We start from the raw sequence: 24,929 nt of genomic DNA, 5'->3' as shown, positions 1-24,929 counted from the left end.
TATCATAAATGGGTGTTGAATTTTGTCGAAAGCTTTCTCTGCATCTATTGAGATGATCATATGGTTTTTCTCCTTCAGTTTGTTAATATGGTGTATCACGTTGATTGATTTGCGTATATTGAAGAATCCTTGCATTCCTGGAATAAACTCCACTTGATCATGTTGTATGACCCGTTTAATGTGCTATTGGATTCTGTATGCTAGTTTTTTTTTTTTTTTTTTTTTAACGGTACGCGGGCCTCTCATTGTTGCAGCCTCTCCCGCTGTGGAGCACAGCCTCCGGACGTGCAGGCTCAGCGGCCATGGCTCACGGGCCCAGCTGCTCCGCGGCATGTGGGATCTTCCAGGACCGGAGCACGAACCCACGTCCTCTGCATCAGCAGGCAGACTCTCAACCACTGCGCCACCAGGGAAGCCCTGTTTGCTAGTATTTTGTTGAGGATTTTTGCATCTATGTTCATCAGTGATAATGGCCTGTAATTTTCTTTCTTTGTGACATCCTTGTCTGGTTTTGGTATCAGGGTGATGATGGCCTCGTTGAATGAGTTTGGGAGTGTTCCTCCCTCTGCTATATTTTGGAAGAGTTTGAGAAGCATAGGTGTTAGCTCTTCTCTAAATGATTGATAGAATTTGCCTGTGAAGCCATCTGGTCCTGGGCTTTTGTTTGTTGGATGATTTTTAATCACAGTTTCAATTTCAGTGCTTCTGATTGGTCTGTTCATATTTTCTGTTTCTTCCTGATTCAGTCTTGGCAGGTTGTGCATTTCTAAGAATTTGTCCATTTCTTCCAGTTTGTCCATTTTATTGGCATAGAGCTGCTTGTAGTAATCTCTCATGATCTTTTGTATTTCTGCAGTGTCAGTTGTTACTTCTCCTTTTTCATTTCTAATTCTATTGATTTGAGTCTTCTCCCTTTTTTTCTTGATGAGTCTGGCTAATGGTTTATCAATTTTATCTCCTCAAAGAACCAGCTTTTAGTTTTATTGATCTTTGCTATCGTTTCCTTCATTTCTTTTTCATTTATTTCTGATCTGATTTTTATGATTTCTTTCCTTCTGCTAACTTTGGGGTTCTTTTGTTCTTCTTTCTCTAATTGCTTTAGGTGCAAGGTTAGGTTGTTTATTCGAGATGTTTCCTGTTTCTTCAGGTAGGATTGTATTGCTATAAACTTCCCTCTTAGAACTGCTTTTGCTGCATCCCATAGATTTTGGGTCGTCATGTCTCCATTGTCATTTGTTTCTAGGTATTTTTTTATTTCCTCTTTGATTTCTTCAGTGATCACTTCGTTATGAAGTAGTGTATTGTTTAGCCTACATGTGTTTGTAATTTTTACAGATCTTTTCCTGTAATTGATATCTAGTCTCATAGCTTTGTGGTCGGAAAAGATACTTGATACAATTTCAATTTTCTTAAATTTACCAAGGCTTGATTTGTGACCCAAGATATGATCTATCCTTGAGAATGTTCCATGAGCACTTGAGAAAAATGTGTATTCTGTTGTTTTGGGATGGAATGTCCTATAAATATCAATTAAGTCCATCTTGTTTAATGTATCATTTAAAGCTTTTGTTTCCTTATTTATTTCATTTTGGATGATCTGTCCATTGGTGAAAGTGCAGTGTTAAAGTCCCCTACTATGAATGTGTTACTGTTGATTTCCCCTTTTATGGCTGTTAGTATTTGCCTTATGTATTGAGGTGCTCCTATGTTGGGTGCATGAATATTTACAATTGTTATATCTTCTTCTTGGATCAATCCCTTGATCATTATGTAGTGTCCTTCTTTGTCTCTTCTAATAGTCTTTATTTTAAAATCTATTTTGTCTGATATGAGAATTGCTACTCCAGCTTTCTTTTGGTTTTCATTTGCATGAAATATCTTTTTCCATCCCCTTACTTTCAGTCTGTATGTGTCTCTAGGTCTGAAGTGGGTCTCTTGTAGACAGCACATATATGGGTCTTGTTTTTGTATCCATTCAGTCAATCTGTGTCTTTTGGTGGGAGCATTTAGTCCATTTACATTTAAGGTAATTATCGATATGTATGTTCCTATTCCCATTTTCTTAATTGTTTGGGGTTTGTTATTGTAGGTCTTTTCGTTCTCTTATGTTTCTTGCCTAGAGAAGTTCCTTTAGCAGTTGTTGTAGAGCTGGTTTGGTGGTCCTGAACTCTCTCAGCTTTTGCTTGTCTGTAAAGGTTTTAATATCTCCATCAAATCTGAATGAGATCCTTGCTGGGTAGAGTAATCTTGGTTGCAGATTTTTCTCCTTCATCACTTGAACTATGTCCTGCCAGTCCCTTCTGGTGTGCAGAGTTTCTGCTGAAAGATCAGCTGTTAACCTTATGGGGATTCCCTTGTGTGTTATTTGTTGTTTTTCCCTTGCTGCTTTTAATATGTTTTCTTTGTATTTAATTTTTGACAGTTTGATTAATATGTGTCTTGGCGTATTTCTCCTTGGATTTATCCTGTATGGGACTCTCTGTGCTTCCTGGACTTCATTAACTATTTCCTTTCCCATATTAGGGAAGTTTTCAACTATAATCTCTTCAAATATTTTCTCAGTCCCTTTCTCTTTCTCTTCTTCTTCTGTAACCCCTATAATTCGAATGTTGGTGCGTTTAATGTTGTCCCAGAGGTCTCTGAGACTGTCCTCAGTTCTTTTCAGTCTTTTTTCTTTATTCTGCTCTGCAGTAGTTATTTCCACTATTTTATCTTCCAGGTCACTTATCCATTCTTCTGCCTCAGTTATTCTGCTATTGATCCCATCTAGAGTATTTTTAATTTCATTTATTGTATTGTTCATCATTGTTTGTTTCATCTTTAGTTCTTCTAGGTCCTTGTTAAATGTTTCTTGCATTTTGTCTATTCTATTTCCAAGATTTTGGATCATCTTTACTATCATCATTCTGAATTCTTTTTCAGGTAGACTGCATATTTCCTCTTCATTTGTTAGGTCTGGTGAGTTTTTATCTTGCTCCTTCATCTGCTGTGTGTTTTTCTGTCTTCTCATTTTGCTTATGTTACTGTGTTTGGGTTCTCCTTTTTGAAGGCTGCAGGTTCGTAGTTTCCGTTGTTTTTGGTGTCTGTCCCCAGTGGCTAAGGTTGGTTCAGTGGGTTGTGTAGGCTTCCTGGTGGAGGGGACTAGTGCCTGTGTTCTGGTGGATGAAGCTGGATCTTGTCTTTCTCGTGGGCAGGTCCACGTCTGGTGGTGTGTTTTGGGGTGTCTATGGACTTATTATGATTTTAGGCAGCCTTTCTGCTAATGGGTAGGGTTGTGTTCCTGTCTTGCTAGTTGTTTGGCATAGGATGTCCAGCACTGTAGCTTGCTGGTCATTGAGTGAAACTGGGTGCTGGTGTTGAGATGGAGATCTCTCGGAGATTTTCGCTGTTTGATATTATGTGGAGCTGGGAGGTCTCTTATGGACCAGTGTCCTGAAGTTGGCTCTCCCACCTCAGAGGCGCAGCACTGACTCCTGACTGCAGCACCAAGAGCCTTTCAGCAACACGCCTCAGAATAAAAGAGAGAAAAAGTAGAAAGAATTAGTAGAAGAAAGAAAGAAAGAAAGAGAGGGAGGAGGGAGGGAGGAAGGAAGGAGGGAAGGAAGGAAAAAAGAAGATAAAGTAAGATAAAATATAATAAGGTTATTAAAATAAAAAAAATAATTATTAAGAAAAAAAACAGACGGATAGAACCCTAGGACAAATGGTGGAAGCAAAGCTATACAGACAAAATCTCACACAGAAGCATACACAGACACACTCATAAAAAGAGGAAAAGGGGGAAAAATCATAAATCTTGCTCTCAAAGTCCACCTCCTCAATTTGGGATGATTCATTGTCTAAAGGAGGGAAGGAAGGAAAGAAAGAAAGAAGATAAAGTAAAATAAAATAAAGTTATTAAAATAAAAAGTAATAAGAAAAAAATTTTTTTTTAAAAATGGATGAAAAAGACAAATACCGTATGCTAACACATATATATGGAATTTAAGAAAAAAAAATGTCATGAAGAACCTAGGGGTAAGACAGGAATAAAGACACAGACCTACTGGAGAATGGACTTGAGGATATGGGGAGGGGGAAGGGTGAGCTGTGACAGGGCGAGAGAGAGGCATGGACATATATACACTAACAAACGTAAGGTAGATAGCTAGTGGGAAGCAGCCGCATGGCACAGGGATATCAGCTCGGTGCTTTGTGACCGCCTGGAGGGGTGGGATAGGGAGGGTGGGAGGGAGGGAGACGCAAGAGGGAAGAGATATGGGAACATATGTATATGTATAACTGATTCACTTTGTTATAAAGCAGAAACTAACACACCATTGTAAAGCAATTATACCCCAATAAAGATGTTTAAAAAAAAAAAAAACAGATGGATAGAACCCTCGGACAAATGGTGAAAGCAAAGCTATACAGACAAAATCTCACACAGAAGCATACACATACACCCTCACAAAAAGAGGAAAAGGGGAAAAAATAATAAATCTTCCTCTGAAAGTCCACCTCCTTAATCTGGGATGATTCGTTGTCTATTCATGTATTCCACAGATGCAGGGTACATCCAGTTGCTTGTGATTTCCCTTTCTCTTCTTTGTTCGCACAGCTCCAGGGGCTCAGCTTTGGATTTGGCCCCGCCTCTGCGTGTAGGTCGCCGGAGGGCATCTGTTCTTCACTCAGACAGGACGGGGTTAAAGGAGCCGCTGATTCGGGGGCTCTGGCTCACTCAGGCCGGGGAGAGGGAGGGGCACAGAGTGCGGGGCGGGCCTGCGGCGGCAGAGGCTGGCATAATGTTGCACCAGCCTGAGGCGCGCCGCGTTCTCCCGGGGGAGTTGTCCCTGGATCCCGGGACCCTGGCAGTGGCGGGCTGCACAGGCTTCCTGGAAGGGGGGTGTGGAGAGTGACCTGTGCTCGCACACAGGCTTCTTGGTGGCAGCAGCAGCAGACTTAGCGTCTCATGCCCGTCTCTGGGGTCTGCGCTTTTAGCCGCAGCTCGCACCCCTCGGTAGCTCCTTTAAGCAGCGTTCTTAATCCCCTCGCCTCGCGCACCAGGAAACAAAGAGGGAAGAAAAAGTCTCTTGCCTCTTCGGCAGGTCCAGACTTTTCCCCGGACTCCCTCCCGCAGCGTGGTGCACTAACCCCCTGCAGGCTGTGTTCACGCCCCTGCGCGCCAACCGAAGCCTGAGCCTCAGCTCCCAGCCCCGCCCGCTCCGGTGGGGGAGCAGACAAGCCTCTCGGGCTGGTGAGTGCTGGTCGGCGCCGATCCTCTGTGCAGGAGTCTCTTCGCTTTGTTCTCTGCACCCCTGTTGCTGCGCTCTCCTCCATGTCTCCGAAGCTTCCCCCCTGCGCCACCCCCTGTCTCCGCCAGTGAAGGGGCTTCCTAGTGTGTGGAAACTTTTCCTCCTTCACAGCTCCCTCCCACTGGTGCAGGTCCCATCCCTATTCTTTTGTCTCTGTTTTTTCTTTTTTCTTTTACCCTACCCAGGTACGTGGGTAGTTTCTTGCCTTTTGGGAAGTCTGAGGTCTGCCAGCGTTCAGTAGGTGTTCTGTAGGAATTGTTCCACCTGTAGATGTATTTTTTATGTATTTGTGGGGAGGAAGGTGATTTAACATCTTACTCCTCTGCCGTCTTGAAGGTCCCTCCATACAATTGATTTTTAAATTGATTTTGTATCTTGCAATCTTGCTGAACATCTATTAGTTCTAATAGTGTTTTGTGAATTCCTTTGGATTTTCTATATACAAGATCATGTCATTGCAAATAGAGATAGTTCTACTTCCTTTCCAATCTGGATGTTTTTTATTTCTTCTTCTAACTTAATTGCATTCACAAACTGCAGGGTTTTTTTAATAAATTTATTTATTTTATTTATTTATTTTTGGCTTAGTTGGGTCTTCATTGCTGCGTGCAGGCTCTCTCTAGTTGCGGCGAGCGGGGGCTGCTCTTCATTGTGGTGCACAGGCTTCTCATTGTGGTGGCTTCTCTTGCTGCAGAGCACAGGTTCTAGGCACTCAGGCTTCAGTAATTGTGGCACGAGGGCTCTAGACACAGGCTCAGTAGTTGTGGTAGACGGGCTCAGTGGCTCCGAGGCACGTGGGATCTTCCCAGACCAGGGCTCAAACCCGTGTCCCCTGTATTGGCAGGCGGATTCTTAACCACTGCGCCACCAGGGAAGTCCCCACAAATTGGATTTAATTTCAGTAAAAACCTTTTTTTCTTTCAATATATATAAGATTTAATACTTAATAGTGTGGCCCCAGTATTGAATTGTAACACAGGCCTGATGAGCTCAGACAGGCCTAGAAAGATTCTACTGGTATGAATCAAAAGAATTGTGCTTGATGCAAGAAGAAAATTTTGAGAATTCTCCTGGAACTAGAAGTCCATTTAATATTAATATGAATACAGGTGTGAAATTACCTTTGCTGGCTAGCATCATAGTCCCTATATGTAGAGTTCTGATATGTATGGAGGTTCTACCACCTAAGCTAGGTTTCTAAAATAAAGGACCTCCAGGTGATGGAGTATACTTCTTCTGGTTCTACTTCTGAATAAGTAAGAGCACCTCCTCTTCTGTTGACAGCTTATCAGGTCAGGTATTCTCCCAGCTGCTAGCGATACACTGAGCAAGAAAGATGAAGCCTCTCTCCTCAGGGAGCTTATATCTGTTGGAAGACACAGACAACAAATAAACAAGTTCATACAGTGATTATAAACTTTATATGATAAAGACTTGGGAAGCAAAAAAACTGGGTGATATAATAGAGTGGTAGGATGCATAGAATTGTGGGCACTTAACCTAGTATCTGACTGAGTAGGTGGCATTTGAGGTGAGAGCTAAAGTTTAAGATGAAGGCACCCATGCAAAGAACTAGAGGATAATGTTTTAGGCATCAGGAACAGCAGGTACAAAGCTTCTAAAATGGGCATCTTTGAGGAATAAAGGAGGCCCGTGTAGGTCGGACATATGGGCAAGGGGAAAGTAGAAGAGGGTGACATCAGAGAGGTGAACAGACCCAGATCGTGTAAGGTCAGGAAGGACATGGCGAAGAGGGTGGCCTTTATTCCAAATGCAATGGTAAGTCTTTGAAGGTTATTAAGCAAGGCAATGACATTTATATTCAAAAGGTCTCCTCTGGCTGCCTCCAGAATGGATTCAATACGGCAGGCATAGAAGCAGGGAAGGCAATTGAGGCATTACTCTGATAGTTCACAGTGGAGATGAAGAGAAGTAGCAGATTACTGGAATAATGGGGAAGTAGGACTGACAGGATGTAAGAAAGAAGAAACAGGCAGAATCAAAGATGATGCTTAGGTTTAGGACTTGAGTAACCAGACAGATGGTCATGTCATTTACTGGGCTGTGGCAGACTGGATGTATCTGAGCCATCAACCTAGGCATCAAGGTACCACAATCAGGAATTGCAAGTGAACATCCCATTGAAAATCTGTGCTCTCGCAAAGTGCCAACGTGAAGCAACTTTATGACAGAAGAAAAATAAAGGCTCTTACAAAATGAGGTGCAAGAAAATTGTCTTCCTAATCCCCTGATATGGAAGAGTACTAGTAATTTTTAAGGAACGCTTACTGAAATTGATTTGCTAACTGCTTGGTAAACTTCTTTCTTGCAATGTTTTATTCACATCTTAATAGAGTTCTCTATTATTAAGTTCAAATATTTTTAATTAAGAAAGAAGTACAGCCCTCTGGGTAGTATTGCAATCATATAGCTAGCTGGTAATTAAACTTTTCCACATGTATAACTGCATTCAAATAACCTTGACTGAATCATTTTAAACCTGCAGATGTTGTTATGTGCACCTTTAAACAAATAAACAAGACATATATAAGTCTTTGTGGTTCCAGAAAAAAGTTGGAGTTTTTGAAGAATTGTTATTTTCATAAGAATGACAAAATATGCTACCAATTACAAATTCAGATATTCTCTTTAGAAAAAAAGACATGACTTTTTATAGGAAAAACATTGTAAAATATATGTAACTTTTGAGTTTAATTTTCACATTTCCATTTTTGAAAATCAGAACTGAATTATGGAAAGACACTTTTAAAGATATTTTAGACCATGGTATGATGTGAGCAAATTTTTCTCTTAATCATCAAGTCTTTTTTTTTTTTGGATAATAAAAAAGGATTAGTTTCATTGCCTCCCTGATGAACTTGAGCCCAGTATTGGAGCAGTGAATATCTATCATCATATATTTTTTAAGTTATAAAAGTTTACTATTCAATGCAATTTATGCTCAACAAACTTAGAGAAAAATGAATTTGTAAATTATTTTAGGGTTCTAAAGGCATTATTCCATTACATAAATTTCTGCATTTTCTAGGGTGTATAATACTCTTTGTTCAAAGTGATGCCATCTTTCTCTTTTTGAATTTGCCACTCAAGTGTGCCATTTACAGCTGTCTTTCTAACAATACTGCATTGTTTGAAGAATTCATAAATGTCTTTCTCACCCCTGACTTGCTTCAGCTACAATATTCCGTTGTTGTAAAACACCTGTCTCAGGGTCAGGTTGCCTTGTATATTATACATCACCCTGGCCCAACTGGGGAGGTTCACTTAGGGGTGACTCTCCCTCCTTCAGCAGCTTCCACCACAGATGCCCACCGACCTCATGCTGCCCTGATCCTTCCCTTTGCTGCCCTCAAGGCCTTCCCCAAACAGGGCCCTATGTCATGTCTATCCACATTTTCATTCTTCGGAACTGAGAAGTCAGGAGCAGTGGGCACCATGGTTCAGAGCACCAGCTCAAATCAGACAGACCTGATTTGACTCCTAGCTTTGCTTCTTTTTACTTATGTGACCGTGGACACATTTCTTAACCTCTTTTAGCCTTGGTTATGTCATATGTAAACTTGGAGAAAATAACAATACTTATTCCATAGGGTTGTTGTGAGTATTAAATGAGATAGTATATGTAGAACTAGTATCCCATAGTCCAACAGGATATTTTCTTGTACCTATTTATGAGTAGTTAGAATTGTAAACCAGTATACCTGGCATTCTAAAGCAAACCTTTCAATTTCAATCAAATTCTAGAAACTAATTATTGAGATTGTTCAATAAGTGATAACTATATATGCTTCTTGTCCTCTGCTTATCATTGAATCCAGTGTTAACATAAGAGTAAATTAATGGGTCACTTCTTCCAGGTAACATGTTGATATTTTTTCAAGGATACACTGAAGAGAGAAAAACATTTAGAAGCAGGATGTGATGTCTCTCCAGTCATTCCCCCAGAGACCACCCTCAATGTACTTGCCATGTTCCCAGAACTAAATTGTAGGTGTGTAGCTTCATGATTGATAGAGTGAATTGAACTTGGGCAGGACTGACAGCATTTCATAAACCACACTGTTAACCATGGGAAGAATATTTCATTTATTAAATTGGACATTCCTGCCAATTAATAGTCTTTGGAAAAAGAGTCTGATATTTGATATTTTGTTGAAACTGCACTCTTTCCTTGTCTCTGAAAAAACAAGGTCATTATCTCAGTCTTATCTGTCAATGTACTGCTGGGTATATTGCTGAAGCTATAGAACTTGGTGATTAAATAACATTTGTGTCACCAGTAAAAATATTTGAATTAGGCATAGAAATTTCCCAGGTGGAACTCACTCCTAGCCCTCTGCCTTCTTTTTGAATATTTTTCTGTCTGAACTGCTGCTAATACTACAGGGTGGTTTGTTTCTTTCACTTTCTTTGTATCTAGTGTCTAATTTAGTTATCCACCAAGGCAAAATGGTCTAGAATATATGTATGTTAAAATAATTTAAATGGAATTGTGGTTTAAAATCCAGGTGATGATATGGAATTGCAAGAGTTATTAGGACATTTTGATATCTCCATTTCTGAGTAGTTAGTTATGCAAACAATATGCCAGTTACTCTGATGAAGAGGAGCAGTTTCAAATTCTCAAAAGTTTCAGAAATTGTAGCTAGAAAGTCTTGACAAAAATTAAGAGACTATCAGAAGTATGAATCAATGAAAATACATTAGTGGTTTAACCAACACACTGTGGCATTTCATTGTCAGTTCTCCAGTATTCCAATGCTAAGGTTAGCATCCTACTAATCGAATGTTTATGGAAGAAATCCATCTTCTTTGATGTCTTGTTCTTCCTAATTTTAAAGAGGAGCAAGTCAAATTTGTAATTTTCCTTCTTTCTGTAAGAGGTACTAGGCTATTTTCTAAACACATTGAGATTGAGGTCTTTGATTAAGAACCTCGTTTGTGGCTTTAAGAATTTGGAGTACTTGCCATGTGCCAGGCCCTCTACAAGGTGTCCCATACTATCTCCACTCTCCATTTTCACCCCTCATGAGAGGGCTTACTTATTTGAAAGATAAGGAAGGAGAGAGGTTTAGCTTGTTCACATATAATAAGTAACAAGGCAGAGTATCAAACCCAGGAGATCTGGCCAGAAAAGCCTGTGTACCTTCCACACTGGCCTATCACCCTTAGTTAAAGACCACTGAAAAAAGTCTGTGATCATGTGGCAATTTAACTTCTATTGCCACTTGAAGCTTTGCAGTATTTTAATGTGCAGAAGCATACACAGATGTTGGTATATCTGTTGTTAATGTTTTACAACCAGTTTTATATTCTAAACAGTTCAAACTTACTTAAAAGTTATCATCTTCCCACTCCAGAAGCATCAGTTGGCTTGCGTCTGCTGTTTTCATCTCTATAAGCAGTCTCAGTAATTGTTTTCCTCCTAGTTCTTTAAATAATATTTTAAACTACCACTTATTGAATGGCTACTATGCTTGTACCATGTATAAGGCTACACTTCACCTTGTAGATGGCATATCCTTGAATATAATATAAAACCTGTTCAATTTGGTTTTACTAGATTCCTTCTAGTCTATTATTCTTAAACTCAGAAGATAGATGCTGGAAAATTACAAATTGTTTATCAGCTCACTTTAAGGTTAATAAGAGATCAGCTATGTTTGTCAGAGAATTCTTTCTGAAAATTAGCAAGCTGACTACCAAGGCAAAATATATGGAAGTATATTTCTTTTTAGGTCATGGATTAAAAGAGTACTCTATACAAATATAGCACATAAATATAAAGATCTTTTTCTTTAAATCTTTTCGTGCCAAGAAAGAGAGAGCCACATATATAAGATAGATAGCTATCGCTTTGCAAGAAATTTTGCCGCTATTGGATTTAATTAGCCAACAATTCTTTACCTGAGACATTTTGAGAGATTATTATTCATGAATAATGAAGTATGGATTGAGTCAAGTGTTGTGAAGTGTCTCCAGGTCACACGCTGAAATGTTTGTGACAGACATTTCAGAGGCAACATTGGGTCTGGTTAAGCCTATGTCCACGTGAATGCCAGGGAGATCAGCTCGGTGCTTTGTGACCACCTAGAGGGGCGGGATAGGGAGGGTGGGAGGGAGGGAGACGCAAGAGGGAAGAGATATGGGAACATATGTATATGTATAACTGATTCACTATTATAAAGCAGAAACTAGCACACCATTGTAAAGCAATTATACTCCAATAAAGATGTTAAAAAAAAAAAAAAATCTAGATTCTGACCGGTTGGTTCTTTTGAATAGCCTGACTTAATTTATGCTGTGCAAGTTGACGTAGCATCTCTTAAATTTAGCAAAGGTTTTCAAGTTGTACTGTGGCTTGGTCTTTAAGTTTTGATTTATCTCTTTGTGTGGTGAGGACATGCTGAAAGCTACCGTGTAATTGTGAATGAGTTATGAGCTCAAGTATGTGTCACTTAGAGCTCATGTTTGTGGCTTCTGTCTTCTCTTCATTCCTATTGTTAGTGGGCCTGTGTCCCCAATGAATCAGAGCAAATTCTTGTGTGGGTAAGTAGCTCAAGAATTTGAAACAAGTCTTCAAGAAGTGCTAGTTGGAAAAGAGATGCTCTAGAACACTAATTTACCATGAGCTATTAGTATTAAAAATGTCAATATAGGAATTAAACACTGTCTGCAAATAGCAATAGGGAGGAGATTAATCTTCAAATTAAAATGCCGATTAAAGTTTAAAATTAGTTTTGGAAAATGGACTTCCACTTTTCTTGCTGTTGTGTTGAGGTTCAAAAAAACTCACAAAACTTCCTAATTACATCTTTAAAACTCTTAATAATAAATACAAGTTTGAAACTACAATGATACTGACTCCCAGCCACATTTACAAACTGCTTTTTTTCCCCAATTAAGACAGTCCAGAGTAAGGTGCCAATGATTAATGACTAATCACTTCCTAGGAAATCTCTCTTTGACTCTTAGACTTCTTTGCTCCTGTTGGCCACAGAGAAGTGTGCATATCATAAACATATACTTAGACGGATTTTCACAAACTGAACAAACACATGTGACCATCATCTGAATCAAGAAAGAAAACGATGCCAGCACCCCAGAAGCCCCATTGTGCTCCCTCCCTGTCACTATCCTTTTCTGTCACTATGCCCTCACAACCACCCCCTACCTGCCAAGACTAGTTTTACCAGTGTATGGTCTCTTGTGTCTGGGTTCTCTCACTCAGCATTTCATTTGTAAGATTCAATATGTCAGTCACTTCAATATAGTGTCCTACTGTGTGACTCTCACACCATTTATTTATCCATTCTACTGTTGATGGGCATTTGGGTAGTTTCCATTTGGGAGCTATTAAAATTATGCCTTTTGGTAGAATTCTATATTCTTTAACACGACTTGGGCCACTTCCACAAGGAAGTGGAACCATCTGGTCTTATAAGATTTAGGTTAAATTCTAGGTATTTTCATTCTTGTTACTTTGGAACAGTATTACAAATTTCATTTCTAAAACAGTATGTATAAGTAAATAATGCTTTCTATGAATATAAGCTCCATACTTCTAACTACCCCATGTTTTCCTGCCTGATGCTTAGAATGTGCTTCTATATCACCCTTCCTATCGTTCAAGGCCTGGCTTAAAGAACATCTCCTCCATGAAGCCTTGCCTGATCCTACAAGAAGTGACCTCTCTCTTTTCTGAAATGCCAGACTATTTGGTATATCTCCCTTTTCTCACGTTGCCTTCTGTTATAAGAGCCACTATCCCTTTTGTAGCAGTAGCACCTTTTGAGTCTTGGGGTAACTTAAAGGAATACAAAGAGCTGGAAAGTGATTGTTAGAACTTTTATTAAGAGTTTTTACAACATGATGTCTCCTATGCCCTAGCTATCAGGCACTGTCACAATGCAAACCTGATTCAGAAGGAGTCTCGAAGATTTTTATAGGCTCCAGAATGAGAATAACGACCCAGTTTTCTCTCAATTCTGTTAGTCTCCCAACCATATAAAATAGAAGGAGGTTCGTCATCTCATCTTATTAACTGGTGTCCATGTCTCACTTTGCCTCTGCACCACCATTGTAAACTCAGTCTTGTGTCACCTACAGTTCGATAGAATTGGGTCTTATCTGAGGCTCACAAAATTCTATAGGCAGATATTTGATCAATTAAGCTGTTCTGTCTTAAAATCTTTGAGAACACGGATTAGGTGAAGGGCATCAAGTTGAAAGATTATTTTTGTTTGTTGTGTTTTATCATTTTGCTGGAGTTATCAGTTTTCCTTTTAATCATTATCAAAGCTCTGTGTGATTATTAACACTATACCTCAGTATATGTTGCCTTATTGTATACTCATTTCTTTAGAACTCTTAATTGCCCTCCTAGATGAAAGCAGGGGCCACATCATACTTGTCTTTGTAACTTCACTGTCTTAGGCTCCCAAAACTGTCTGAAAAAACATCAATGAAAACAAATGGCTTGAATGCTTTATAAGGGAAGGACTTGCCTGGGAGTCTGAGCACAGCTGAATTATATAGCCTTGAGCCCATTATCTTGCTCCTAAAACAAATCTGATTGATATGTCTCCCCTCTTTCCTACAAGGATATTTTGAGACAAAATTGGGTTATACATAACAGTTTGAGCCTTTAAGAGATAGAATTACATAAAACACTTTGCCTCTCAGGAGTTGCATAATTTAGTTAGATGACATCTTGTTCTGGGTCTACTTTAATGTGAAGACTTTATTGCAAGCCTTCTTTTTTAAAAAAATTAATAAATGATTTAGCCTTTCTGGTGATTTTGAAATGGTTTAAGAGACTGCAAATCAAGAATGTATCAAGGGACTGTTAATTACCTCTCTCTGCCACCAGTTGCTCTATTCATGACCCTAGAGAAAGTTGCTTCTTTCTCTCTGCTCACTTTTGGCTGCCCCTTCCAGGGTGTTGTCAGAATACATTTTACTGTTGTATCAAATAAAGTCATGGAAATATAGAGTTTTAAGCAAAGTTAGCACCACCAGTTTCTAGCACATAAAAAGGTCTCAGTAAGTATTTGTGGGATAAATTAAGGAATGATCAATCCATTTCCACTGCAGATTACTGCAATATTCCAGGCACGTATTTACTTCCCCAACCTCTGCTTCAATACCTCTGGTGGTGGAGAGAGTTCACTCCCTATGAAGGCCACTCATTCCATTTGTCAACAAATTTAATTACTATCACATGCCACCTTAGACTTCTGTGAGGCTTTTTCTAATTCTACTGGGCAGTTGCATCTTAGTCATATCTCTTGTAGTATTGATCATGATACATTATAATACCCCAACTTATAATACCTGTTAAGTCTCCCTTTCTAGACTGAGCTCCATGAGGACAGAGATATGTCTCATTTTCCTTATACTCCCAGCCCCTAGCATAGTACAGAATGGATGAAAGGGGCCAAGGAAAATGAGAGGAAAGAATAATAATAACAGGGAGCATATGTATTGACTGCCAACCCAGAGGTCTCCTAAGAGGGATGTACTCACCCCAGAAGAGGTGTATCAAAAAGAATCAGCTGAGCTTCACACTATTTACATTTATTTTTTTAAGTTCAACCATTTTCATTTCTATTTTTTATGTGTGTATGTTTTATACCATACATACTATTTTAATATAGTTGTACATTTGTTTAATTTTATAAATAAACATACATTGGAAGGTACACACTCAAACACGTTCTGATAAAGGCACAAATCGTTAAGTTTGGAGACACTTAGTATAGCTGTTTGTCAGGTACTATGCTAAGCATTTGATATACATTATTTTAGTCCACCAAAAATCCCATGAGGTATACACTATGGTTCCATTTTATAGTTTAAGAAACTAAGGCACAGAGAGATTAGGTGATTTGCCCAATCACATACAGCTGGTAAATGATGAAACCAGGGCCTGGGCTCAGATATATGTGGCTTAACCACTGCAGCATTCTCTCTTGTTTTTCTGTCTTAGCATCTAGGGTTGTACCCCAGGCACAGTATAGGCTTGTGGATTAAATAAACAAATCAGATGGCTGAATTAATCATACTAAGTACATATAAAAGCTTTATTCTTAAGAAAAATTTTGAAAATAAAATTTCCTTTTTCATTGTAAAAGCATGTATTGTCAATGCAAGCCAAATAACATACCTATGTGACACGTTAGAATGTTTAGTTCCATTTCTTGACAGAAAAACTGAAGTGAAGGACAGCAAGTCACGTGTTTACTATTGATCCCAAAGTCAAATGGCTAGTCTTGTTTTCACATCTGATTACTGAACTGCTTTTTTTTAATTGAGGTATAATTCATGTACCATAAAGTTCAGGAGTTTTTAGTATATTCACAACATTCTATAACCACCACCACAGTCTAATTTCAGAACATTTACGTCACCCCAGAGAGAAACCCCATACCCATTAAAGATCACTCCCCATTCCCTCTTTCCCCAGTCCCTGGGCAATCACCTGTCTCTCTTCTCTCTATATATATTTGCCTTTTTTGTATATTTCACATAAATGAAATCATACAATCTGTGACCTTTTGCTTCAGGCTGCTTTCACTTAGCATAATGTTTTCAAGGTTCATCCATGTTGTAGCATGTATCTTTATGGCCAATAATACTCCATTCTATGGATAAACTAAAATCCATTCATCAGTTGATGGACATTTGGTTGTTTCCACTTTGGGGCTGCTATGAACATTTGTGTGTAAGTTTTTGTATGCACATATATTGTCATTTCTTTTGCATATATCCCTACAAGTGAATCGTTGGGCCACATGGCCCATGTTTAACATTTTGAGGAACCACCAAGCTGTTTTCCAAAGTGGCTGCACCATTTCATATTCACAGCCAGTGGTGTATGAGGATTACAGTCTCTCCACATCCTCTCCAGCACTTATTACTGTCTATCTTTTGTATTATAACAATCCTAGTGGATGTGAATGGTACCTCATTGTCATGTTGATTTATTTTTTCTCATGACAGTGATGTTGAGCATCTTTTGTTTATTGCTCTCCTATGTCTTTGGAATTTAAATTATTTTTATTTTCTTCTTTTTTAAAGTGTTTTTCATTGGAATATAAACTTTGTTTTTCTTCTTGTGATAGCTGTTTTGTCCCAAGAACTCTCAAAGCATATTAAATACTCATGAAATCTCTTATTAGAGGTTGCATGACTTCTCAGGGTGCCAAGCTGCTGGAGCCATGAACTGTAAGAATTTAAGTGAGTTTCCACTGGCAACTTTCCAGGAAATCTCCACATCACATTATTAGATTGCAAGTTTTCATAACCCCCAAGTTATGATGATGATAATGCTTTATTAAAAAGCTTTTAATGTCATAGAAACACCAAGAATTTTTTTTCCAAATTATATTTTCTTAACTTTTTACATCCCTATGAGGCAGAAAAGAAGGCAGTAGCCATCTCAAAGGGTCTTCCAAGAAAATAAGTGTAGAGATTTGAATATCTTAAAAATTCTAGTATGTCATGGAAAAAAGCTTTTTGAGCATAATCACTGATTCTAGATGTACCAAAATATTTCGAGATTGTTTTCAAGTTATATGCCAGTCCTGGATGTAAATCACACTGCTCATTCATATGTGATGCTAACATTTCAGCAATGTTGAAGTTAATGTTAGCTACCAAATTTGGTTTAAGCCAGAGAGAAAGGAAAGGGCTTGAAAATTCCATATGCCAGTTTCTTCCCTGTACATTGAAATAATACTTATACTAGCCTCTAAAGATTTGTAGTAGGAGTCTTGACAGATTACACATTGAGTGAAGTCCGTGTGAGTATAAGGGTTTATGGTAGCTCCAAGGTCTTTCTGGCTTTCAGACCTTACATGTTCTTATCTTCAGTTCGTATTTTATTTGATGGCTTTTAACAGCATTAGTCATTCTCAATCTTACTGTAAGTTGAATTTATTTGCTCATAATGTTCACACTGATGAAAATGATCAATTCTCTTGTAAACTGGACTTTTTTATGGAAAGTTATTTTTCTTTTTTAGAAACTGCTTTGAATTTTTGTTTATTTAGTCAATCCTCAAATACTGGTTGGGCAACAGATGTGAGAAATACAGTAAGACGGTCATGGTGCTTGCCTTTGTAGCACTCATAGACTACCTGTGGACTCCAGAAGCAGTTACATAACTGCAATTGTGATAGCGCTAAAAATGAACACTGAGATTCGGTGAGAGCCCATAATGTGGAGGAACTGATCCAGTTTGGAGTTGTCAGAAAAAGCTTTTCTGAGGAAGTGACACATAATTTGGGCCCCAAAGGACACCTAGGAATTAGCACACAGGGAACTAGCATGTACACAGGCACCAAGACAAACATGAGTTCGATGCTTTTGAGGACCTAAATGAAGTGTGGCTGACACGTCAGGAGGAAAAGACAAGGCGAGGCAGCTGGCATAGGCATCATATAAAGGCATATTAAGGATCTGGGCCTCTGTCCATCGGGAGCCATCGAAGGGGTTAAGGCTGTAGAGTAGCATTTTTTGGTAGCCCATAAAATTAAGAAAGGCCAAGTGACCCTTTGCTGTGTCACTTTCTTCTCTCTTGGTCAGGAATATGACTGGAGAAACTATCAACCCAGCCAGATGAGTGAATCTGAGTTGCAAATGCTAGCAAGCCTACGGCGGCAACAGAACGAAGAGCTGGAGGATACTGGGGCTCCCCATGGCCTGAGCGCATCCCAGCTTGACAACTGTAATGTCAGCATAAGTACCAGCAGCGATGACACAACCACCTGGAACTCCTGCCTGCCACCCGTGAGTCCAGGGTTTTGCATCTTTGTTTACTGCCTTTGTCACAAAGCCCAGCCTTGCCTGGGAAAACTAGGGCCAAATGAGAACACTGCTATGAAATCTATTCTGAAATAGTGTTTTAAGTCTGGGGGCATTGTCTTGTCTTAAATCGTCTTATTTACCTTCAGATAAGGTATGTTCATTGTGTGGTGATATATAAAACCATACATTGAAAGAAAAAGAACAATTTTACTGTAGACTCTGGGTATCTCATTGTATCACCACCTCCTAGCACAAACTCTGGCACATAAAGCAGGCTCAACACTTGTTAAAGAAGTGTCTGTTAAATGAACAAACAGAAAGGAGGAGACTACAGATATATGAAGTGTTGGTTCGTATATGGCAGCAGCAAAGAACCTTCTGTAGAAGTCACTGGATTTATGCTGACTCCTCCCTGTGCCTAAGGGCCATGATAGGCACTGCATATGCTTCAGCAGCTTGTATTTTCCTATATGTTCATACAGTTAAAGCCCTTTCAAATATGACCCATCATTCTCTCTATAGACCAGCAGACTGCCTGAAGCAGGCCAAAGTCTTCCTGTTTTTCAGGTGAAGAAACTAAACTCTGGGCTCAAGCTTCCATACCTGGTCAGTGGTAGAGCCCAGAGCAAAGCCCAGTGTCTTGACTCAGTCCATTCTCCTCTATGATCCTCAAGGATCGTATGGTTTAATTGGAAAGACAAAGCAGAAACATCCACGAACAGTCCTGTGCAACGTAAGAAATGTCATGAGACAGAATAATAAAATCATTATTATAATAATGGTAATTAGAGCTACCATTTCTTTAAGCACTTAAAAACATTTTAAGATCTCCATAGGCCGAAGGAACATTTACCTATAATGCTACATTCAACATCAGATCAAACATATTAAAATGCACTTTTCATCCAACAGTAAATATAACTTTTTTACCGGACAATTTTTGAAAGGAAATATAAAATGGTGCAACTTTGATTCATGCTTATATAAAATTACATAAAGGTTGAGTTTAAGTGTAGTTGACGGTGGATATGTTATGTTTTAAGTATTTAGTTAAATATCAATTTTTCAGTTTTCTTTTTCTATTTTAAAGTAAATTTTTTTCCAGGTCTCCAACTTCTTTGTAGATGTTAGAAATCTCAGAGGCCCTGACACTGAGCCTTGTGTTTCTAACTTACTCCTTACTGCTATCCTATGTGGTAAGCTCTATCGAGTTCCCATTTCCAGATGAGAAAACTGAGGCTCTTGAGTAAAGTGACACAGAACTAGTTTGGCATGACTCTCAATTCTAAGCTTCCAAACACCATGATATGGTGACTTCTCGATCTGTGACTTAATTGTCAAATGAGTGCTACCAATATCTAGCAGAAGTTGAGATTTCTGCTTTGGAGAGAACTTACAGGTCTTCATGGAGGAGGAATTCAAATTGGTTCTAAGTAGATGTGGGGGGAAAAATGATATTAATTTTTCCTCAGGGTTCTTTTTTCCCACCTTGCCCACTTTCCAGGTTTCTCTTGCCTTACTTAGTTGTGCTTTCATTAAACTGAATGATCAAGCATACATAACACCTCAAGCAGCCTTGGTCCCAAAGAGTATCTACCCACCCAGCAAAAATACCCCTGTGTGCTAGTTACTCAGAGTATTCTTATAGCCAGAGCTAAGAACATAAGAGTAAGTTGCAGATTTTTGCCAATGCAGTTTACAATGGAACAGAAATATTCCTTTCTTATAAAATACTTCTTAGCAGTCATTTAAACCAAAAGTAAGAAAGAGAACAGTGGCCTCCTGAAGAAGGTCATTCTGTCATGAAGTAGCTCAGAGACCCAACATTACAAAGAGCAAGCTGAGAAATGATTATTTAAGACTGAAAAGGCTGAACTCTTGGTTGCCCTGGGTACCGTGTCCTCATCACTGTCCTGTTCTGGCAAGGACTGAAGTCCTCATGCATGACGACTACTTTGCTCTAAAAGTTCACAGCCAAAAATAACCATTGGTAATGAACTTAATAACGCCTTTGTTTGACCAAATGAGAAATTGAAACCAGTCTATTTTTTTAGACAGAGAAAATCATTGAAAAATCTACCTTTGGTATTCATAAGATATGCTTATTATTACATCAAATTCAGTCTATTTCAATGTTGGAACTATCACCAAATGGAAAAGTGCATTCCTTAATGAACCCTGCATCTTGTTGCTCATATTGAGTTTAAATAGAGCAATTTACAAGAACCACTATGGTGTTTCTGGGAGCTCTTGACCTTCTCTTTAAAAGTTGTACCAGAGCAGTGAAAAAGAAGAAATGAAAGAAGGCATAACTTTATCACAGCGATATCCTGCTTTTTCTTGTATCACAGTGATGGCGCCATCCTCCATGCTGATCCTCCACACTGACACTTCAACAAGAGATTTGGAAGACATCTCCATTTCTCCCACTCCTTCATTTCCCGTACCCAGTTGGTCTCCAAATCCTGAGAATCCTCTCTCCTTTTTACATCTTAACCCTCCCTATCTAATACCATAGCCCTGGCATTTCATTTCTTATCCAACTTCCTTCAGCAGTTTCCTAATACTAAGGTACCTCCAGTCTAAGCACTGTAGCCTGATGGTTAGGAACATCGACTCTGAAGTCAAATAGCCAAGGTTCAAATCCAAGCTGTGTAACCTTGTAAAGCACTTAGCGCTGTATCTGAGACATAATAAGCAATTAATAAATTAAGATTAGTTGTCATTATTATTCACACTAGTTATCTTTCTAAAGCCCTGATCTGATCTGATCTCTTCCCTGCATGAAGTCCTTTCATAACTCTCCATTGCCTCTTTAGCCTGGCCTACAGGGCCCCCCGTGATCTGAGACCTGCCCCCCTTCTAGGCACATCTCTCACTGCTCCCCACCTTTCACTCCATCCTTTAATCCCAGTTGTAATTCCCTAAGGGCACTCTGCACATATCCTTGTACCTGATTATCCCTTAAGACTTAGCTCCAAAGCCTTCTTTAACCCTTCTCCAGGCCTCATTGAGAGACACAGCTTCCTTTCTGCCACAAGAGCCAGGATTATCTCCATGCTAACTCTCACCACAACCTAGCTTATCCATCCCACGTAAATTCACTCCACGTATTTTTTTTGATTGGTACAATATGCTATGGACTCCGAGTTCTGAAAGGAGCAGAACTAATTCTCTCCTTTAACAAGATAACCTCCTCTTTGTGCTTTTGTTTCTCCATCACCTTGAAATGAATTTTTACTTCCCTCATAATCACTACCCATCCCCCACCCAACAAGACTGCTGCATACTCTAGCTACACTGCAGCTTGCCCATCACTGTCATTCCTTTTGTCCACATCATGTCAGTGATGCCATTGCCCATACCCTTTCCTCTGCCTGGAGACCCTCCATCCCTCTTCTCTACACTGAACACTCCTGTTTTCCAAGGCCCGACTCAGATGTCCCAGCTTCATGAAACCCTCCCTCCTGCACAGAATTGTTTTCTTCCTTCTCTGGTTCCCGTTATCTTCAGGCTCAGTGATAGCACTTACCACATCAGGTAACCATTATTAGCGATATCCCTCAGGCCTGGCTGTGATCCCCTTGAAGGCAGGACTGGCACAGAGCAGACACAGGACTGGCACAGGACTGGCAGCCAGCACAGAGCCTGGCATGAGGTCACGCTCAGTAGCTGCTGGTTGTTAGTCGTTGGTTGAATAAATCAATCAATAATATTAAAAGATTCCTTTTTTACTCTAAAGTTAAGGTCGTTTCATCAAAATTCCAAAATAAACATCAGCTGTGCTTTGCTTAAATAAGTCCTGAATGATGCTAGTAATATTTTACATTTAAGATTTGATAGATGGATATTAAATATACACACAAAGAAAAAATCTCCCTCTGGGCAGGACTTGGTGACCAGTAGTTTAGAAAGAAGATTTAGGCAGGTCACATTCAGTTTGGCATCTTTACCTAATGACTTTAGAAACACTGCAGTCAAACCAGGAAGCCAACGCAGAGCAAAATGCAGTCTTTAGCAAAATCTATTGTGTTTACTGCAAGCTTTGGTTTCTCAGCTTTCCTCAGCATCTGTACAGTTCAGAGTAATATGTACTATTTAAAAGGTGTTTAGATATAATAAATTAGTCATTTTAAAGTGTAATTAAATGTAACCGTATTTCTCATAGCAAATTGGCTTTTGTAGGCATCTCTTGCTAAATAAATCAAGCCTACTGAGAAAACCATTGGCCTTTGACAGACAGATTTTTCAAAGTTTCCAACTTAGAACCAAATTCAATTAAAACAATACTTTACAACTTCTGTGGAAACCAGGCTACAAGTAATCAATTTTGGAGGGTTCTGTTAGGAGTAGCCCTCGTGAGATTTATTCAAAAACTGGGCTCTAGGCAGCCTTAGGAAGAAAACTAGGAATTAGTTATAATGGATTCTTAAGTGAATTTTATTTTGGTGAAGGATTTTGATTGACAGCATAAAACTATGTCTTGAGGGGTGTGTGTGTGTATGTGTGGTGTGGTTTCTTTTTAGGAAGAGGAATAGTTGTTAATAGAAACAGCTTCAAGTGATGACCAAAAGAATTTAGACTCTACATCAGCCAACCTGGGCTCAAATCCCAGCTCTGCCATTTGCTAGCACAATCACTTATAAAATGGGAATAATAAAGGCCCTTCATCGTGTTGGCATGGTGGGAATTGAATGTGTACATGGAATGCGTGTGCCCAGTGCCTAAGAGAGTAGGCTCACGCTAACTGTAATATGCTGCTCCCCCAAAGATGTTCTCCTCAAAGGGCCACTTGAGTGATCAGAAAAGATTTCTAGGATATTTTCCCTTTTTATGACCACTGAGGGCTGTAAGAATGGGCAGATGTTCTGTTGTGCTTGTTTTGATGTGAACTTAACCATTAGAATTCAGACTGACCCCTCAGAGCTTGACAAATAAACTCATTATTTCAATATTTCATTATTTCTCGGTCCCACCTCTAACCTAGATTCAAGAAAAGTATGCCTCATATGCATGCTACCCTGTCAGCAGATGCCTCAAAGCCATCATTCCTTCAAGTTAACAATTCCCATAACCTAATATCAAGCATGTAAGACTCCTCAGCTTGTTAAAAAAAAAAAAATCCTCACATGTATCCATCAACACGGCACACTGCAGAGCATGATATCTGGAGAAAAACGAGGCAAAATGCACTTAATAGGATTACAAGCATATGGTGAGGTTCTCTAACAAGTTATTTATGGTCTTGATTAACCTTGCAACATTTTTGCCATTTTCATATGTTTTATGTAACAACAGAAAAATATTGCCTTTACCTTTTAACATGGCAGGATTATCTTATCTCCCGTCCTTTAATTTAGCCTTCAATTCTCTCCCTCACCCCAAAATTTCTAGCAGCTTGATTATGGAAAAGCAAAGCTTTTTGTGCTCGGTGGCAGTTAATTTCGCGTGAGTGTAGTTTTTGACACTAGTGCATAGCAACAGCGCCACCAAAAGGACAAGGTCCCAAGTTTCTAGGATCTGTTCCGTTTTTTGGCTCATCAGCATATCAGTGTTTTTTACACGATGATTGCTGGTTGCTATGTGTCCAATATGTAATACATTGGCATTTCAGGCTCTTTATAGGTAATAGGTCTTAATTTGTTCTGGCCTGTAGATTCATTAACTTCTTAGCTCTCTTTGGGTATTAGTTTTCTTTTAATGGTCCTGAACTAAAAGCGTAAGTAGTTGATTGTGCTAAGCTGCAGATAAATCAGATGAGCAGCTGTTCTTTATACCACCACAGAAATAATATACAAAAATTAATATCAGAGTCAGTGTAATATCTGTGCTGTCAGGAGAAAATATTGAAATGTGCGAGTTGTTCTGTGTTTAGGGACTATGAAAGTCACCCCATGAAATAAACTTTTCTCATTCTTAGAGTATTGTCTATTATATCTTATGTTGTCCCAAATTTAGCAATGTGGCAAACTTATTTTCTTTAATTTTAAATATATAGTGACATGTCATAAGAATGAAATCAAATTAATTTAATTTATGGCAAGGAGATAGTCTTATATATATCAAATAAATGTATTTCAGGACTACTTTTTCTTCCTGCCATTAACTGAACTGAGTTTGTCATACTTGTTATTCAGAAACTTAGGTATTCACCACTTTAGGTGAACCCCTGAGCTGGGTTAAGCACTACAGCTTACTGGTTCAGAGGGTAAACTACGGAATCAGACTGCCTGGGTTCAAATTCTGGCCCCACTATTTCCTGACTGACATGACCTTAGGTTAACACCCAGTGTCTGAATTTCCTCCTCTGTTAGATGGAGTTGTTAATCCTATCTATTTCATAAAATTGCTGTGAGGATCAAATGAGATAATACCTATCAAGGTTTTAACACAGAGTAAGTACTCAATAAATATCAGTTACTGCTATTATTATTGTTGTCATAGTTATTTGTAGGAGTTAGTTATTATTCCTTTGCTGCTTCTTATGGAACTCTCTAAATGCGACTGAATTCCAAAATCAATTTTATTTTTTTAACTTGTGCTTTCATGGAATGTTACCTACCTAGAATAGTAGAAATAGGTTTACTGCTGCACAGGTACAGAAATGTATCTATTCCATTCGTGGATGGGGACATCTGGCTTCAGAAGCCCATCTGTTCCCCCTACCTCCACCCCACCATGTTCAGAGAGCTTTTAGAAGCCATTAGGCACATTCCCATTTATTCTTATTTGGGCCTGGGAAAGCAAAATGACATCATTGAAGTGAAAGCTCTGCCCTTTGAAAGCATCACAGCAAAGTTA

The 24,929-nt window shown here is 39.0% G+C and overlaps 1 protein-coding gene across 4 annotated transcripts in view; it reads left to right on the top strand.

The window, feature by feature from the left end:
• The window catches only part of CFAP20DC (CFAP20 domain containing), a 267,456-nt gene that overhangs the window by 189,126 nt on the left and 53,401 nt on the right, over positions 1-24,929 (top strand). For all 4 annotated transcript variants that reach the window (XM_079935811.1, XM_079935812.1, XM_079935814.1 and 1 more), the window contains one exon: positions 17,907-18,110. In XM_079935811.1, the coding sequence (XP_079791937.1) occupies positions 17,907-18,110 (204 nt within the window). The remainder of the gene's footprint in view (positions 1-17,906; positions 18,111-24,929) is intronic.

Source organism: Stenella coeruleoalba (genome assembly GCF_951394435.1).
Source record: "Stenella coeruleoalba genome assembly, chromosome: 10".
Lineage (NCBI taxonomy): Eukaryota > Metazoa > Chordata > Mammalia > Artiodactyla > Delphinidae > Stenella > Stenella coeruleoalba.
This window is presented reverse-complemented; position numbering and strand designations above follow the sequence as displayed.